The 17,774-nt window shown below is 41.8% G+C and overlaps 1 protein-coding gene across 3 annotated transcripts in view; it reads left to right on the top strand.

The window, feature by feature from the left end:
- Positions 1–17,774, top strand: part of gramd2aa (GRAM domain containing 2Aa) — a 68,752-nt gene that overhangs the window by 28,024 nt on the left and 22,954 nt on the right. For all 3 annotated transcript variants that reach the window (XM_088333614.1, XM_088333612.1, XM_088333613.1), the window contains exon 3: positions 16,167–16,224. In XM_088333614.1, the coding sequence (XP_088189740.1) occupies positions 16,167–16,224 (58 nt within the window). The remainder of the gene's footprint in view (positions 1–16,166; positions 16,225–17,774) is intronic.

Here is a 17,774-nt window from a genome sequence, read left to right as displayed (position 1 = left end):
TTTTCCGTCCCTGACACCGCCATCTCCCGCTTCGAAAGATCCACTTATTCGGATCACGATCCGATTGCGAGAGCGACTTGCTTCCCGCGTCTAGTGAGCACCGATTCGCGGGCGCTGCCCTTCCTCTCTCTATCTCAACTAACTTGTGAGAAACGTTACGCGATTGGGTCTACCCTTTGTTCAGGACGTGACATGCACATACAATAATTAAACTCGCATATGTAAATCATTGATATATTTGTGGTTTTCCTAAATATATAATTCAAAATACATTTCTTTCTTTTAAAGGTACTGGAGAATTCAGTAATTTGGCTTTGAAAGTCCTCACAAATGACTTGAATTTGGCCATGAAAATGATTTACCCTGATCATCACTACATTAAATATCTGTGTGAGCCAAACCACGTTTCTAGATTTTAGATCTCGGTATTAGGTGTCAGTAGCAATTTAAACAAATTTCTGCTAAATGTGTGGTTGTGTAATGTAAATACTGTGTGTGCTGCTTTGCCAGTGAAATGGCCAGAAAGCTCGTGCGTTGATGTATGTGTGTGTCTACAGAGTCTTGCCGTGCCATGTTATATAAAGAGGATTGCAGGCAGGAGCCATGTAATCCCAGGCAAACTACTCTGGGAGTACAAAAGCTTGTCCAGTGTCTGGCTCAAATGGGAGGGAGGAACTGCAACACTTCCCGTTTACCTGCCCCCAACACACTAGCTAGTTTTACAGAGACCCCTCGGTTTTCACTGTGAATGGAGACGGAACCACCCACGAAAAGTGAAAATCCGCAAAAGTAGCGACACACCTTCATAAACCCCCCAAGGGGCGAACTTACCTCAATATGACGCCATTACCAACTGAGAGTATACAGCTGTAACAAAATAACAACTGTAGATTAACAAATAAAATGGATGAAGGGTTTTATTGTCATTATAGCTCCCCTACTTACGAACTTTTAAGTTACGAACAACGGTACATCCGAACATTGTTTTCAGGATGTCGAAAAATATTTGGACATTGCTGTAAGTTAGAATTTGTATTGTGCACCTTTTTGCCAATACAAGACAGTACTGTAGTGCTTCTCTCCGCCACTACAGGCATGAAGCGCTGTGAGAGCTCACCCAGCATCCACCAGCTTCCTCTTCTTGTCACGGTCCCAGTTCGGGTGTAAACATATTGTACTGTATCGTGACATTTTCATGGTTTAATATCTCGTGCATCCATTTCATATGGTTGGTGTAAAGTGTAAAGAAGAGGCGATCCGTTTCATTTGAAATTAAAGTGGAATAAGGAAGCTTGATGCGGTTGAGAAAATGGTTGGATCCCTTTTTTTATCGGTCACTTTTTACCACAGCGGAGGAAGAGGCCTAACTCTTGAAGCCCATCTTCTAAGAGTAAGTTAAACTTCACTTTATCTTTACAGAGCATCATATTTTATTAAACGTTTATTTTTTAGTACAACACAATACAGGTTACTCATACAAGCCTTAAACATACTTATATAAACCTTAAACATACATTCCATACAAAATATAGCACCGAAGCAACTTATGAACAAATTCAACTCACTAACGATCGCCTGGGACGTATCTCGTTCATAAGTGCTGGGTGACCTCTCACAGCGCCACAAGCCAGTAGTGGCCGAAAGAAGCACTACAGTACTGTCCTGTCCTCGGAAAAAGGTGCTCACAATACAAAATATAAGTATTTTTCGATATCCCGAAAAGAATATTCGTATCTACCGTTTTTCGTAACTCGAATGGTAATAAGTAGGGGAGGGTCTGTATAAGCAACTTATTTAGGATGTTTTTTTGTTGTTGCTAAATGTTAATGCAAAACTTTGGTTCCACTACTTTTTGAATGCCCTATTCTCTCATTGCACTACTATTCTAACTTAAGCCAGTCTCTTTTTGCCTATTTATCCTGGCAGTCTTTTATCTTTACTTTCTCTTTAAAGTCTTGATTACATGTTAACCCTGGAGTGCCATTTTTAATCTAGTTGCACACAATAATAAAGACAATTCAATAAGCCCAGCTGTCAGGAACCAGAATGGAATCTCGGACCCAATTGCGTTCGTTTTAAAGGAATCTTTATTGGATTGAGCTGACAGAGCTTGCTTTGGAAGCCGATGGTTGTCGGTTGCTAGCAGCGTTGGACGGAATGGCAGTTCCGTGACAGGTGGGCAGAATCAATAAGGCTTCGCGGGCAGGTCGATGGCCAGGGCAGGATAACAGGTCGTAAACGTGGGACAGAAACAGGTCGAAACAGAAGGCAGGCAGGAATCAAACAGGAGAGGTCTTTGGTACTGGAATCTGGCAAAACACACAGAGAGACACAAGTACGGTCTGACACTCTCCTCTGGGCGCTGACAGCTTAAGAGGAGAATGCCAGCCAATCAGAGTGCGCGCTCATGCGTGCCAAACGATTGCCCCAGGTGTCTTCATTTTGGCTATCATGACACCGACACCCTGAATTCAGTATTTTGTACTTGTAAAGCCGACTTATATGCGGGAATATACGGTAGTGAGTATATCTCTATGAGGTGAATTTCAGTGTGCTTGTACTTTGTACTTAACCCAGCCCCGCCATAACAGTTTCGGTTGTAATTTGTCGTTAAACGTAGACAATCGCAGCCCACAACGCAGGTAACTGGTGGATCGGTGGTTGTATGTGACAATGTGAGTGATGCAGGAGAATTTTACAGGCTTGAGATATCGTTGCTGTCATGTAATCTCTGGACAAATTTTTACATATTACTTATGTTTTTTTTTTTAATTCATGTTCACTTTGTTTTGTGTATTGTTACTCAATGCTGAATCTTGGATTCAGATTCAGATATACTTTATTGTCATTCTTGTACACATGTATACAGAACAAAATGTCGATACATCTGAACCGCAGTTTCCTTGAATGTACAGATATAAATATGTAGTATTGAGTTGGAGTATTGAAATACTAAATAATATACTAAATAATTATAGCTATGAGTACTATACAGTAGTGCAAAGAGTGCAAGAGGAGCAGTTGAACAGATGTGCAAAATGGGCAGTCAGATAAACAAGTCACTATACAATAACAATAACAATGGAGTACGGTAGTGCAGAGGAGAACAGATGTGCAAAGGAGTGGCTAGGTACAAGGGAACTGCCAGCAGTGCAATGACAAAAAAACCAAACAAACAGATGTACAGATTAGCAGCTGGGTAGGCTTGCTATGTGTGTGATTGACCATTTAACAGTCTAATGGCCAGGGGGGCAAAGCTGTTGCAGAACCTGGTGGTCCTGCACCGCACACTGCAGTACTCTGGTCATCCTGGAAGGGGGATTAACACTTGTGAGCCCCCTTCTCAAGGTTTCATATTTTACTCATGCTGAGGTTTTTGAGTTTTTCGCTGCCCGCATTTTGGTTTAAGATCAGGGGATGGTGTCATTGTAACCTGTGCAGTCCTTTGAGACATTTTGTAATTAAGGGCTATACAAACAAATGTGACTTGACTTCCAGGATGAGAAGTCTCTGCAATGCAGGATCTGCATAAAATAAGTAGCTTAAATAATGCTGTAAGGCATCACACAGTAACAACAGTAGAGTTACTAACATTTCCTAATAATGTGTTATGAGTACTCGATACCGGGAAAGTAATTGCGTTCCAGGAACAGGTGACTTTGTAACGCATTGGTCCCAGCAATAGTTATGACACCTGCCGCCGGTGGGAGGTGTTCCCTTTCTAATTTAAAATTAAATTTGTAGGCCTGGGAGTTGGTAATTAGTTCAGTCTATCTTCTCTTAGCATCTCTTAGTGTGCAGACCAGAGTGCTTCAATGAAGGCGCAAACATCCGAAGCGTCCAGCATCTGAAAATTAATTCAGAATTGTCCTTGGGCAGGCATTCATTCGCGTTAGCCGCTACACTGTTGTGTCGAAAAGTAAAGGGACCGGCATCCATTAGTGAACCTGTAAAAGATTAATTACATTTGACGTTGAGAATATGATAGATCAGCTCCCTGCAGACCTTAAGTGTCTCAATGAGATCCGATAAGATTTAATTTCGGTCCCCTTTGGAAAATTTACATCCACCGACTGTACCCGGGAAAACAACGTACATGCAGGGTTGGGTAAGGTTACTTTAACTTGATTACTTTCAATTACTTTTGGATTACTCCAATACCAAATATGCTAATAAAAGACAAAAGAAACTAAATATGAATAAAATGATGACTCACAACACGTGGTAAGCTTTCTCTCCTGGCTTTGATCTCTTTGATCTCCGGCAAAATTAACATAAAATGCGACAGAAACAAAATGAAAATCAATCCAAACAGCTTGCCAACATCATTTTTGCCGTTCCATGTATTCCGTTACTCCCCAAGCCTGCATAAAATTTAGTCATTTTATTCATATTTGGTTTCTTTTGTCTTTTATTAGCATATTTGGTATTGGAGTAATCCAAAAGTAATTGAAAGTAAAGCAGTTAAAGTAACCCTACCCAACCCTGCATACATGACGTTACATATCACGAAAAAATAGCAGAAAGACACACATACATGACAGCGGGACAATGAGGGCAGACTGATTCGATGAATCAGCTGGGCCTGTTGTTTGGAAACGTATTGGCAGAGGGGATCAGGCTTTTCCCTAATCAGGCCCTCCTTAATGTTATTGTTCTGTATCTGTGCCCTGAGGAGAATTAGTGTAGTATTTGAGTGATAGTCTGGACTTTTGTGTTTGTCAGTCGGATGATGGACCTGTTATTTAAGTCTGAGAGGTGGAGTGTAGGTCGGCCGAGTATTTTAGCTGCTGTGTATGAGATCCGTGTGAGTTTGGTCTAGTCGAAACAGAGAGCATCGTGAAGAAATGTGCCGGCGTCATTAAAAATGAAAACTCGCTTTATGAGCAAGAGGGAAGCAGATGGAAGGTGAGCGTGAAGAGACACACAGCAGGTCTCTGCTGGGCTGCCGCTTGTATTTTTTGATTATCACTCACTCATCCCCGCCTGGGAGCACACGGCGACAACTATTTATAGGCGGGCAGAGTTGCATGCAAGCTTTAAACACAATTATAAAACAAGCATAAGCCACTAAAAGCCTTTTGTGAGATTTGCTACTCTGTACTGAATAATTCTCAAGGATAGCATAGTAGGGAAAGGGTCAGTGGTAAATAATAATGTTTAGAAGCATGTACTAGAGTAGATCAAATCCTAATACTGTTTATATTTTTTATTAACAGGAAATACAGTATGTCACAAAAGTGAGTACACACCTCATATTTCCGCAGAGATTTCATTATAATGTTTAATAGAACTGATGAAATATCACTTTGACACAAGAAGAAGTCTGTGAAAAGCATATCTGGCAGGGTAAAAAAAAATCAAAATATAGCCATCATTAACTCCTCCTCTGGCAAGAAAAGTGTGTACACCCCAAAGGCACTACACACCTATGTCCAAACAAAGCACTAGTTGTCATTTTCTCTCCAAAATATCACGTGACTTGTTACTCTTAATAGGTCTCAGGTATAATTAGGGAGCAGGTGTGTTCAATTTGAATTACACTCATTCTGGTCACTGAAACTCCCAATATGGCACACCATGGCAAGGAACTCTCTGGAGACCTTAAAAAAAGTAATCATGGCACTACATAAGGCGGTTCAGAGCTACAAAATGATTGCCAACACCCTGTAGTTGAGCTGCAGTACAGTGTTCAAGATCCTCCAGTGTTTTAAAAAAATCAGGATGCACTCACAAATTCTATCTAAAAAGATAGGGACAATGGTGCTGACACCATTGCCACAGAGATTAAGAGGTGTGGAGTCTGGAAGTACTCAGACCATACACTTCAGGAACTTTCATTTTAGGGTATACTCACTTTTGATTCAAAGGGGTTTAGTTATTGACGGCTACAGTAGCTTTACACAGACTACCTTTCATTGTGTCAAAGTGATGTTTCTTCAGTGTTGATCTTCTAAACACTATAATCTCTGCAGAAATGTGAGGGGTTTACTGTACTCACTTTTGTGACATACTGTAGGCGCGCCAAAGCATGTGACTCAAGAGCAAGTTTAGCGGGTGGAGAAGTCCAACTTTTTTGGTGATACAAAGCATTTTCATCTACCTTTAGCTGTTTTTCAGCTTTTCAGTCCATGTAGAGCGTTTTGTTGACATAATGGCTTGTAAAGAAACTTGTCATAATGTGGTTTGTCACGCTGTTTAACGTATGTCTACAACACAGACCGCAACGTCAATGATGCGCAGGCAGACAAGCAGAAAAGGCTGGCTATTTAGCCAATCAGAATGCAGAACTCAATACATGAAAAAAATCTGGGAAGTAGCAAAACCGCGATAAATAAACTGCGATTCAGCAAGGGATTGCTGGAGTTGTGAAATTGCTGTAATCTCCTCATAGCTCCCAAACTCATTAAAACATGTAACATTGAGGACCCCTGCAGTGTTCATTTTACCTCTGAAAAGTGATGGGTCCCGAGGACTCGCATGCTCAAAATTCTATGGGTCCCAACAGAGATCTATGGGTCCCCAAAATTTAGTGTGCTCCATGCCCTTACAAACTGTCATATTTTCCCTTACAAAATGCAAAAAAATCATTTTTTTTTCAAACATGTTTATTTATGTAGTTTAACATGTTATATTGTACATGTGTTTCCTTATATCATATATATTGTTAATGACCATTTTGTTGTGAGACACTGAGTTGCTCGACATGAATGATTATGAAAAAAAGTTCAAAAATGAAGTCGCTTGGACGTTCACTGTAGAAGGAAAAAAATCCATGCAAATATAATTTTCTTATTCAAATTATTAATTCATTTTCTGCATTAAATTATTGTTGGTAATATACTGATTAAAAGGGATCACCACAAACCTGTCTTTTTTCATTTTCTCCTTTTATACTTCCTTTTTTTCTTAACTTCTTTATACAACATAATTATTCGTAATATAATGCATCAAAGCAAGTGAGCCGTTTGAGAGCTGGCTCTCTTTAATGAGTTGAGCTGAAAAAGCCGGTTCTCTAAAAAGAGACGGACTTTCACTACACAACTCGAACTCGAGATCGGCGTGCAGACGAAAACTCGAACCGCGAGACCAAAACAACAATGGCGGATCTGCGTCACGAAAAGTTTGGTGTGCGGTAAATCTTTGTTAAAAAATGATAATGACAATTTCGTGTCAAAAAATTTGCGTCCCGGGGACGCACAATGATTTGACACGATGCGTCCCCGGCAAAAATAACGCGTCTAGGATGCCGGGACACGGGCAAACGAGAACACTGCCCCTGCACAACCTTGTCCCAATTTGGGCCACAAGTAAAATCGTGTCTTGAGTAGACAAACACTATTAGGGGTAAAATGTTTAACAAACATTTGTTTGTGTTCCGTCTACTTCGAATGACTCTTGATCCAAATGGATTTAGTGAGTGTCTCCTTTGTTTGATGACATGTCAAATATGGGATTAACGCCGGAGTCATGTGGAGCACATCCGGCCCAGCAGGCACTGTGGCCACAGCTGGACTGTCCTGCTGTAAACAACAAGCTTGCACCAAAACACTCTTGCACGCATACAAATATTCTGGCAACATGTTGCTCTAAACATTTCAATGGATTGCAGGTTTTTTTTTTTTCCATGGTTATTAATTTCCTGCACAGGAAATGGCTCAGTGACTGCCGGACTGACTTGTTTAGTATATACAGTGCAATACTTCCTTGTATCTTAGAGGAAGTGTCTCCTTTAAAAAGGTTCTTAGGTGACGTTACGGGTCTGGCGGAAGTATCTCGGTCTCACAAAACTTGAACATCCGTTGAACATCCGTTACATTTCCACATTTGAGTTTGGCCTTTTACTGTGCACAGCTGTCCATTTGTCACGCTAACAGATGAGACTCTTACTTGATATGACTGCACCATGAGTTGCATAGATTAACTCTGCAAAAAGGAAGTGCTTGAAAAGATCTTGACACATTTATTAACATTATTTGCAAGAACAAAGGTTTTCGCAATGTTGTGTCTTGTCCTTTTCATTATTGTTTTCTTTCCTCACTATTAGTGTGTCACAAAGCGGGTCGGGAAGCAGGAAGTTGGAACTCATTTGCGTAGACCATCTGTCTCTTTAATTGTGAAAGAAAAGTTGTCCAACACATAAACAGACCAAAAACAAAACAAAGCAGGCTCGAATGCAGGCAAAACTACAGACTAGGCATTTAACGGGATTAAACAGAACTTGCAGGAATCTCTCAGAATGTTACACCGAAGTGCAACAAAGTCCAACAAGCACAACAAGAATAAACAGGTATCAAACAGGCATGAACAGGTTTTCAACAAGGGTAAACAACGATCTGGCAAAGGGCAGTTCCAAAAGGCGCGTTTAAGTAACCATACAGAGTACCCAGGAAATGCAGGTCAGCCGGTGTCAAGGGGCGGGGCCAGCTGGGCGCCATGACAATCGAGCCGGACATGACATAGTGAGATGTTGTGAGCGATCTGAGCCATTGTAGGATGGTGCTGTCCCCTGTAAACCAGGCGCCGTTATCAAAGATACTTCAAGTTGTCTTCATCACGTGTTTAGGATCACGTGACCATTCAAGATATTGGTGAAGTAGTGTATTTTTGTGACCTCAGCGTGTCATTTTCCGCGGATATGTAGGTCAGAAGCATTGCAGGCTAAGAGAAAACAGCATGCTGATGTGAAAGATGCAGTATAAAAGTACTGTCCGAATTGCAACACCAGCGCTAAGGAATGCGGCACCAGCAGCCCTAAGCAATATACCAATCATTATTGGCGATGCTGACGTATGGAGTGTTTGGGGGTTGAGCTGGCCATGCATAGAAGCACCACTCAACAGCAATGGTGATGGCTGGAATGGACCACGATGTTATGCATAATACACACACCCATGCCCTTTACGTGTTCATGGTGTCCTTTACTCCAGCGTTAAGCAACCTGTTTTGAACCATAGATCATTTTAATTCCAGAATACAGATGCTCTCCTACTTACAGCCATTCGTCTTATGGAAAACAGCAGATCCAAACATTTTTTTCCGGATGTCGAAAAATATCCGGACATTGCTGTAAGTTAGATTTTGTATTGTGCGCACCTTTTTCTTAGTACAGGACAGTACTGTAGTGCTTATTTCCGCCGCTACCGGCGTGTGGCGCTGTGAGAGGTCACCCAGCATCCACCCCAAAGAAGAATCAGCTTCCTCTTACTAGTTCCCGTGTTAACATTCTATGCTGTATCTCCAGCGCGCTAGGAACTTAGACATTTATTGTTTAATATATCGTGCATCCATTCAATATGTTTGGTGTAAAGTGTAAAGAAGACCGCGATAAATAAACTCATTTGAAATGAAAGTGGAATGAGAAAGCTTGATGCGGTTGAGAAAATAGTTGGATCGCTTTTTTTTCGTCCACTCTCTACCGCTGAGGAGAAAGTCGCCTAACTGTTGAAGCTCATCTTCCAAAAGTAAGTTAAACTTAACTTTATTTATCTCTATGGAGAAATATTATTTTATGAAATGTCTTTTTTTTAATTACAAAACAATAGAGGTCACTTATACAAGCCTTAAACATACTATTTATACAAAATACAGCACTGAAGCAACTTACGAACAAATTCAATTCACGAACGATTGTCCGGAACGTTCGTAAGTAGGGCAGCGTCTGTATATTCTCTCGGCCCGAAATCAATAAAACCATTAGTAATAGTAACAATAATGAAAATGATAATGTTATTGATACCAATACAAGCTCAAATCCACTGAGCAAACACTAGACCACTAAGGATCTAGATGACATAAGAAATGGTATTAGATTGTACCTCATCATCACACTGTTTTTACTCACAGTACCACATTGTACACGGTTGTTTTGGCTAAAGTCTTTCCCATAATGCTCCATTACAACATTGTGCAACATGAGAGTCATTAAAATTGTGTGATGTTGAGATAAAATTGAATGCCTTTTCCTTAGTGATTCACAATCCTGGTGGCCTAATGCTTAGAATCGGTGCTCTCACCGCCGCTATCCGGGTTCAATACCAGTTGCATCCAATGCTGAGCTAATGAGGTCAGAGATATTTGTCAACCGATAAATCATTGCTCAATTATAGTAATATATTACCGTAAATATAATGCATACCAGATGCGTGTATTCACAAAAAATGTGGTATAAGTATAAAGATGTGTAATTTTTTTGTCTTTATGAGCGGCCCGGTACCAAACGACCCACATCCTGCTACTGCTCCACAACCCTTTGGTTGCAGATCACTGCTCTACTACGCCTGCCTTTGAACAACAAAAACAGACATAGGGTGCACTGCACTATAGAAAGCAGGATATTCGGAAGATAATGGAATACTCTTATGTGTGCCTTATTATTCATTTCTTGTCTACTTAGTATTCATTCATTCGCAATTAGCTTTGTTTATTTTTTTCCTGTTTTCACATGTTCTAATCTTGATATTCAACTTCTCTTTGTACTATTCCAGCATAGTGAAACAATGCACCCAGAGAAGGTGACTTGTGTAGCATTGCCTAGGCAGAATAACAATGTGCTGCTGATTCATGAGATCCGTTTACACAATTGGCTAGCGTCCAGTCCAGAGGGGAGATCTCTTACCCAAAGTCAGCGGGGATAGGCTCTACTTATCTGTTAGTTTGAGTGTCAGGATAATAATATAATGGATATAGTACCCCTTTAATTTTTGTAGTTAATCCTTTCAATAACAGATCAAGTTAAGTGATTTTCCACCATAGCACATACGCAGTTTCCCCTCACCACCTGTGATATTTTGATGATTAGTCGAGAAAAGAATGTTACACGCAAATCCTGGCTCACTCTCTAAAAAAGCCTTATATGAGTTGGTCGATTCCTCTGGGACATTTTTTTTTAAATTTTATTAAATGCCACTGTTGTATCCATCCATATATACTGGATGCCACAGTTTTATCCTTCCATATTAAGTGTAAATCCATGCTTCTGGCAAACCACATACAGACGCTGCCCGACCCATGAACGATCGTTGGTCAGTTGAATTTGTTTGTAAGTTGCTTTTAGTGCTAGATTTTTTATGTTTAAGGTTTATATAAGTATGTTTAAGGCATGTCTAAGTAACCCGTTTTGTATTTTACTAGAAACTCTATAGAGATAAATAAAGTTAAGTTTAACTTACTTTTGGAAGATGATCTTCAACAGTTCGGCGACTTCCTCCTCCATGGTAGAGAGTGGACGAAAAAAGAGATCCAACCATTTTCTCAACCGCATAAAGCTTTCTTATTCCACTTTCATTTCATCTTTACACTTTACACCAGCCATATCGAATGAATGCACGAGATATTAAACAATAAAAATGTCAAAGTTAGTAGCGCGCTGGAGATACAGTATAGAATGTTAAACACGAACTAGGAAGAGGAAGTGGATTTCTTCTTCGGGGTGGATGCTGGGTGACCTCTCACAGCGCCACACACCAGTAGCAGAGGAAAGAAGCATGAAAGTAATGTCCTGTACTCTGAAAAAGGTGCATACAATACAAATTCTAACTTATAGCAATGTCTGGATATTTTTCGACATGCCCAAAAAAATCGCATTCGTATCGTAATTCGTATCTACCGTTTTTCGTAAGTCGAATTGTCGTAAGTAGGGGAGCATCTGTACAAGCACAACTTGTAGGCAGCAACTTTGTAGGCGAGGAGAAAACAAGCACTGTCAGAACCAGAACAGGAGATGGACCCAGATGCGTAACGTTTTCACACAAACTTTATTTTACGGGAATGGGGCAGTCATGCGCGTGAACACAAAAGCCAGTGATTCAGCAACCGCTGGGCGGAAGAAGTAAGACAGTAAGTCCGGCGTGGAAAAACACGAAGCCAGAGACTGACAAGATCGATCCCAAATACACAAGCAGATACTGGACAGACGGGGTCGATACCGGACAGGACGGGACGGACAAGATCGATACCAGATACATGGACAGATACTGGACAGACGGGGTCAATACCGGACAGGACGGGACAGACAGGATCAATACCACAAACACGAGCAGATACCGGACAGACGAGATTGATACCGGACAGGACGGGACAGACATGATCGATACTGGAGACAGGAGTCAGCTATCAGACAGGACAAGACAGACGGGATCAATGCCGGATACTGGAGACTGGAGTCAGATATCAGACAGGACGATACAGATGGGATCAAAACCAGACACTGGAGACCGGAGTCAGATATCAAACAGGACGAGATAGATGGGATCGATACCCGATACTCGAGACTGGAGTCAGATATCAGACAGGACGAGACAGATGGGATCGATACCCAATACGGGAGACTGGGGTCGGACAAGACCGGATCGAAACCGGACAGGATACACAAGCAGGATACCGGACAAAAACACACGGCTTGCGGGTGCAGAGGTTCGTTGACTGACAAGGGGTGAGTGATAGCACTGAGCTTGAATAGGAGTGCCGCCGTAATTATGCAAAGTAGGCATTTATCCGTTGAACCAATTAATGGAGAATAGAATAGAATAGAATATACCTTTATTGTCATTGTTAAAAAATGGGTTAACATATTGTGACAACAAAATTGGGCATGACACTCCAGTTTCACACATTCACAGTGAGGTAAAAAACCAAGAAGATAAAGGAACAGAGAAGATAAGGTTATAAAACAAGGAGGATAAGGTTATAGTTATAATTTACACAATATTTAACAAGAAATGTCGGCATGTAGGATGTTACATACAATTTGGTATCGTAATACAGTTTGGTATCATAAGGGTTTGTGCAATTATACATTTGGCGCAAAAAAATAATCATCAAATCTACGACGCAAAGCGGACACGAAAGTCAAACCACGAAATGGCAAGGGAATACTGTAATAATGAACATTCAACTTCTTTCATCCTAAAAGTAGTGATGTTTAAATGTTTTTTTAAGGTTTTTATTTTAAACTGTTAATCACCTCACTGACAACTTGTTTATAAAAAAAGGACGTTTTTACTTGTGAGATTTTACTTTCACCTTGAATGTGTATTCTTTGAAAGCACATTCAAGGTGAAAGTGAGTCCCATATTTGTCAAGCCTCCCCAGGCAAAAGGGATTCGGTGGTGTGTGTCTTTGTTCTGACAATAAACAAAACAGAAACTCACTGATTGTCCCCGGGGCATTGTCGCTCTTTGTGTAGAAACCACGTAATAGTCCTCTTTGATTGTGCAGGATGCGACAGCGTACACCTGCATTCTGCAGTGATGCGTACTTAGATCTAAACACGAGAGAACACCCATTGTCAGGCTGCCAACAATACCTTCATGGGTGTAAATAATAGGTGTGGGTGGATCGATACAAACATTGATATTATCGATATTAAACAAGTACCGTATTTTCCGCACTATAAGGCGCACCGGGATATAGGGCGCACCCCCAAAAAATAGTTTTTGGTCCTATATTTTCCATACATAAGGCGCACCGGATTATAAGGCGCTACAATGGGAACGTCGACAAAACAGTCAGATAGTTCAGTCAAACGTATTACCCCCTTAACATTCCCAAAGCTTGCAAAGAAGCAAATACGTGCCTCAGACATGTACGGAAACAGTGGCTGTACGATGTCACCAATCACTCAAATGCATCGTTCCAAATATCATTCAGAAGGTTAAAGTCTTGGGATTCAAGAAATGCCAAACATTTCTAAGTTTCCTTTTTTTTTGTGCTGGCAACTGTGTGGACAGCAGAGTAAGAATTTTATTGTGCAGGGAAACAGGGTTCTTTACTGTGCATATGACAATAAACACTGAATTTAATTTAGTTTAAAAACAGAATCATCACAGAAACATCAAGATCGTTCTAAAACAAGACCGGGAAAATATAAAGCCGCACAGCTCACCTAAGTTCTCTTGCAGCCATCACGTTCAATAATGATACGTAACCATGGTCTTCTTACAACCGTGAGTGTAGTAAATCCAGGAGAGTAAAATATTTACAAATACAGAATAGTAAAAAATGTTTTCTCTATGTCGTAGTGCAACCCAACGTGTGATTCACATTCATCTTTTTCGGCCAATTGCAGGCTTTGTTTCGCCCCTTTAGCCTATGCGAGCCTGTAAATGATAAAAAGGATCCGCCCCCCTTTACCTCCGAATAACTTTAGCCAATAGTGACTGATTCAAATGATGATTGACACATTGGTTAGGAAATGAAAAGCCCGTATATAAATCCCAGCATACACCGCGGACGACTTTGCCTTCGGGGGAAAATCTAGTCGGGCTGCTTGCCTTAGTTGCAAGACTTTGCGACTTAATATTGATCCATATATAAGGCGCACTGTATTATAAGGCGCATGGTCAGCTTTTGAAAAAAATAAAGGCTTTTAGGTGCGCCTTATAGTGCGGAAAATACGGTATTTGGATCGGATCAATACGATTGTCTAGAATCGATACTTCTCCACCAATTTCCTCAAAGTGACACTTCCCTGCCAACATTAATTGCTAATCTCTGAGTGAGTGACTGACAGGCACAATTTTAGCCCCTTCCTCCTACCTGGCCACTGGCTGGCCTACAGCATCCTAGCTACCAGGCAGGAGAGAGGGCAATGGGAGGGTGAAAAGCTAGCTAGATCGATCCGCCCACTCCTACCAGAACCTGAAAATTGTAGAAAAACACAAGAAGTGCAGCACAGTGTGGACTGTCACAGTGATCCACTACTGTGGCAACACTACAAATTTACATTAACACATGAAAAAATGATCAGTCAACATTGAGCAAAACGCTGCATCCAAAACGGTAACCATGTTACTGTTCCTGAACACAAACCTGTTAATCTGTTGTCACTGTGGCAATAGAGCCCAAAGGGCTTCTTCTTTAGAGCAGAGCGTCTAAGCCCGGAAATGACAGCCAAATGACACTTTATTTTTTCTACTATTTTTAAAATATTTTTGCAATAGATTATATTTTAGTTTTAATTTTGATTCCTCTTCAGTATTTGTATTTTCTTTGTGTTGCTGCATTTTTAGTTTGCCTTTCTTTACTTTTGTTTTCAATCAGTTGTTGTCACGGTTGCCCATTGCCCTCACTTGGGCCTGCCTGTTTGGCGCCATCCGCTGCTCGTTGCCTAATTGGCTTCCCTCCTATTTGCTCTCATTTACTCCTTGTCAGTCTGTCAACAAACCTCTGCACTTGCAAGACTTGTATTTTGACTCTGTCCAGTATCTTGCTCCATTCCCCAGTATCCGGTATTGACCCTGTCCGTCTTGCCCTGTTTGGTATCTTGCTCCAGTACCCGGTATCGATCCCACCTGTCTCGTCCTGTCCGATATCTTGCTCCGGTATTTGGTATCGGTCCCGTGCTGTCCAGTATCTTGCTCCAGTCTCCAGTATCCCGTATTGATTCCTCTGTCTCGTCCTGTCCGGTATCTTGCTCCAGTATCCAGTATCGGTCCCGTCCTGTCCGGTATCTTGCTCCAGCCTCTCGTATCCGGTATCGATCCCGCCGATCTCGTCCTGTCCGGTATCTTGCTCTAGTATCCAGAATCATTCCCGTCCTGTCTAGTATCTTGCTCCAGTCTCCAGTATCCGGAATCGATCCTGCCTGTCTCGTCCTGTCCGGTATCTTGCTCCGGTCTCCAGTATACGGTATAGATGTCGGCTGTCCTGTCCGGTATCTTGCTGTTGTATCCGGTATCGATCCCATCCTGTCCGGTATCTGCTCGTGTATCGATCCCGTCTGTCCTGCCCGGTTCCTTCTCGTCTGCCTCTGGCGTTTGTGTTCCCGCGCAAAACTGCCACATTCCCGTCTGGGTCCTCCGTCTGTTCGGGTTCTGACAGTTGTAATTTTTTTTTATACTGTTTAAGATCCTATCGTAAATTAACACATTTTTGTGCCTAATCTTTGTTCTGTGTTTAACATGAGTATAAACATATTCAGGGGTCAACGGACATTTCAAAAATGTATCAGCATCAATAGATACGGTATTTACTTGGACTGGATCAATACCAAAATTCCAAGTATCACCCATCCCTAGTAAATAACACCACAATCCATTAATAGCCACATGAACAAGTGTTTTAGCTTGCCTGTGGGGAAATTATAATAATGTATCCAGACTCAGAAGTAGAAACTGCTTTCTTTGGGAAGGGTCTTGTTTTTCAATCACGATTCTGTTTTTCAGGTTTCATCTGATTGAAGAGCTGTCCTATGAGGACGTCAAAAAATGTTACCGTGGCTCGGTGAGTGTCGTTGCTGTTTGTGTCATTTTGGTTGTGATGTGTGTTTGTTGACCTGTCAACACTTGGAAATTAGATTCAAACATGGAGTGAAATTTCTAAGATAAGAGCTTCTAAGTAATAGTGTTTTTATAATTTTACAATGCCCGATATGACATTTAATGGAGTTTTATTTTATGACACTGTCACGACCAGAACGGAAACAGGACCCAATGGCGTGACGTTTCTCAAAAGTTTTATTAAAGGGAAGAGGAAGGGCTGCGGCCACGATCTGGCGTTCACTAGGCGCGGGAAGCAAGTCGGTCTCGTACTCAGTTTGTGATCCGAACGCGGTATTGGATCTTCTGTAGCGAGCGATGGCGGTGTCGAGGACAGAAACAGGTCGATAGCCGGGATAGGAGAGCAAAAACGTGATCGGGGTCAGAAACGGGTTGTAAGCCGGGACGGGAGAGCAGACGTGGTCAAGATCAAAAACGAGTCGAAGCTTGGGGACAGACGGGAGCAATAAACAGATGGGAGTCAGGGTAAAAAAAGGCTTGCCAAGTGTTAACTGAGGTTCGCGGACGGACTGACACAAGGGGACAGATAGGAGTGGGTTTAAGTTGGGACACGGAGCCAATCAGAGTCCGAGGCAGTTGGCGCCAAAGGAGCGGGCACAACTGAGTCACATCAGTAATCATGACACAAATTGAGTGGTTTGCTGGCGTTTTCACCTGTTTACAGTTCGTTTGTCGGTTTTCATCATAAAGAATCTAAATAGTGAACATACATAGTTTAATGGGCAGCACGGCGGCGCAGTGGTTAGCGTGTGTGCGGCACAGTTCTAAGGTCTTGGGAACCTCCTCTGTGGGTTCAAATCCAGCTACCTGTGTGGAGTTTGCATGTTCTCCCTGTGCTTGCGTGGGTTTCCTCCGGGCACTCCGGTTTCCTCCCACATTCCAAAAGACATGCATTTCAGGTGGATTGGCCGGTCCAAATAGTCCCTAGCTGTGAATGAGCGAGCGAGTTGTCTGTCCCTGTGTGCCCTGCGGGGCTCCAGCACCCCCGCGACCCTACTGAGGATAAGTGGTGCAGCTAATGAGATGAGATGAAACATAGTTTAATGAGTTTCTATTTAAAGGATGTCTTGGAAACCTACTGCCAAAATGGGGTTGACACCCTGACTGTAAACTGTAGTTGAAGAAGTGCCTGACAAATATTGGACTGAACCATTGTGCCATTACTATTGCTTTGGCTTCACATGTACCAAGTTCGATATCCAGTTTGCTGATCGTCACTGAGAGATGTGCTGCAGTCAAATTTTATCTCCATATGTACTCACAAAAAGAGCCGTATATGGCTCGCCAGCCATGTGTCCCCAAACCCTGCTGTATTCAGTTGTATTTTGTAGACAGATATAAACATTCCAGACTTGCCCCAATTGTTGTATGCAGTGTTGTGTTGCTGGGGAAAAGAACGTTTCATGTTTCTCCATGGAGAAACTGGAAAAACCACCACTTTGCAGTAGATATTGTGTCAGGACCAGAACGGAGACAGGACCCACTCGCGTAACG

Source organism: Urocampus carinirostris, chromosome 4 (assembly GCF_059441175.1).
Source record: "Urocampus carinirostris isolate Australia breed hairy pipefish chromosome 4, RoL_Ucar_1.0, whole genome shotgun sequence".
NCBI classification, from domain to species: Eukaryota; Metazoa; Chordata; class Actinopteri; order Syngnathiformes; family Syngnathidae; genus Urocampus; species Urocampus carinirostris.
Note: the sequence above shows the minus strand (reverse complement) of the source record. Positions and strands in the feature narration are given on the sequence as shown.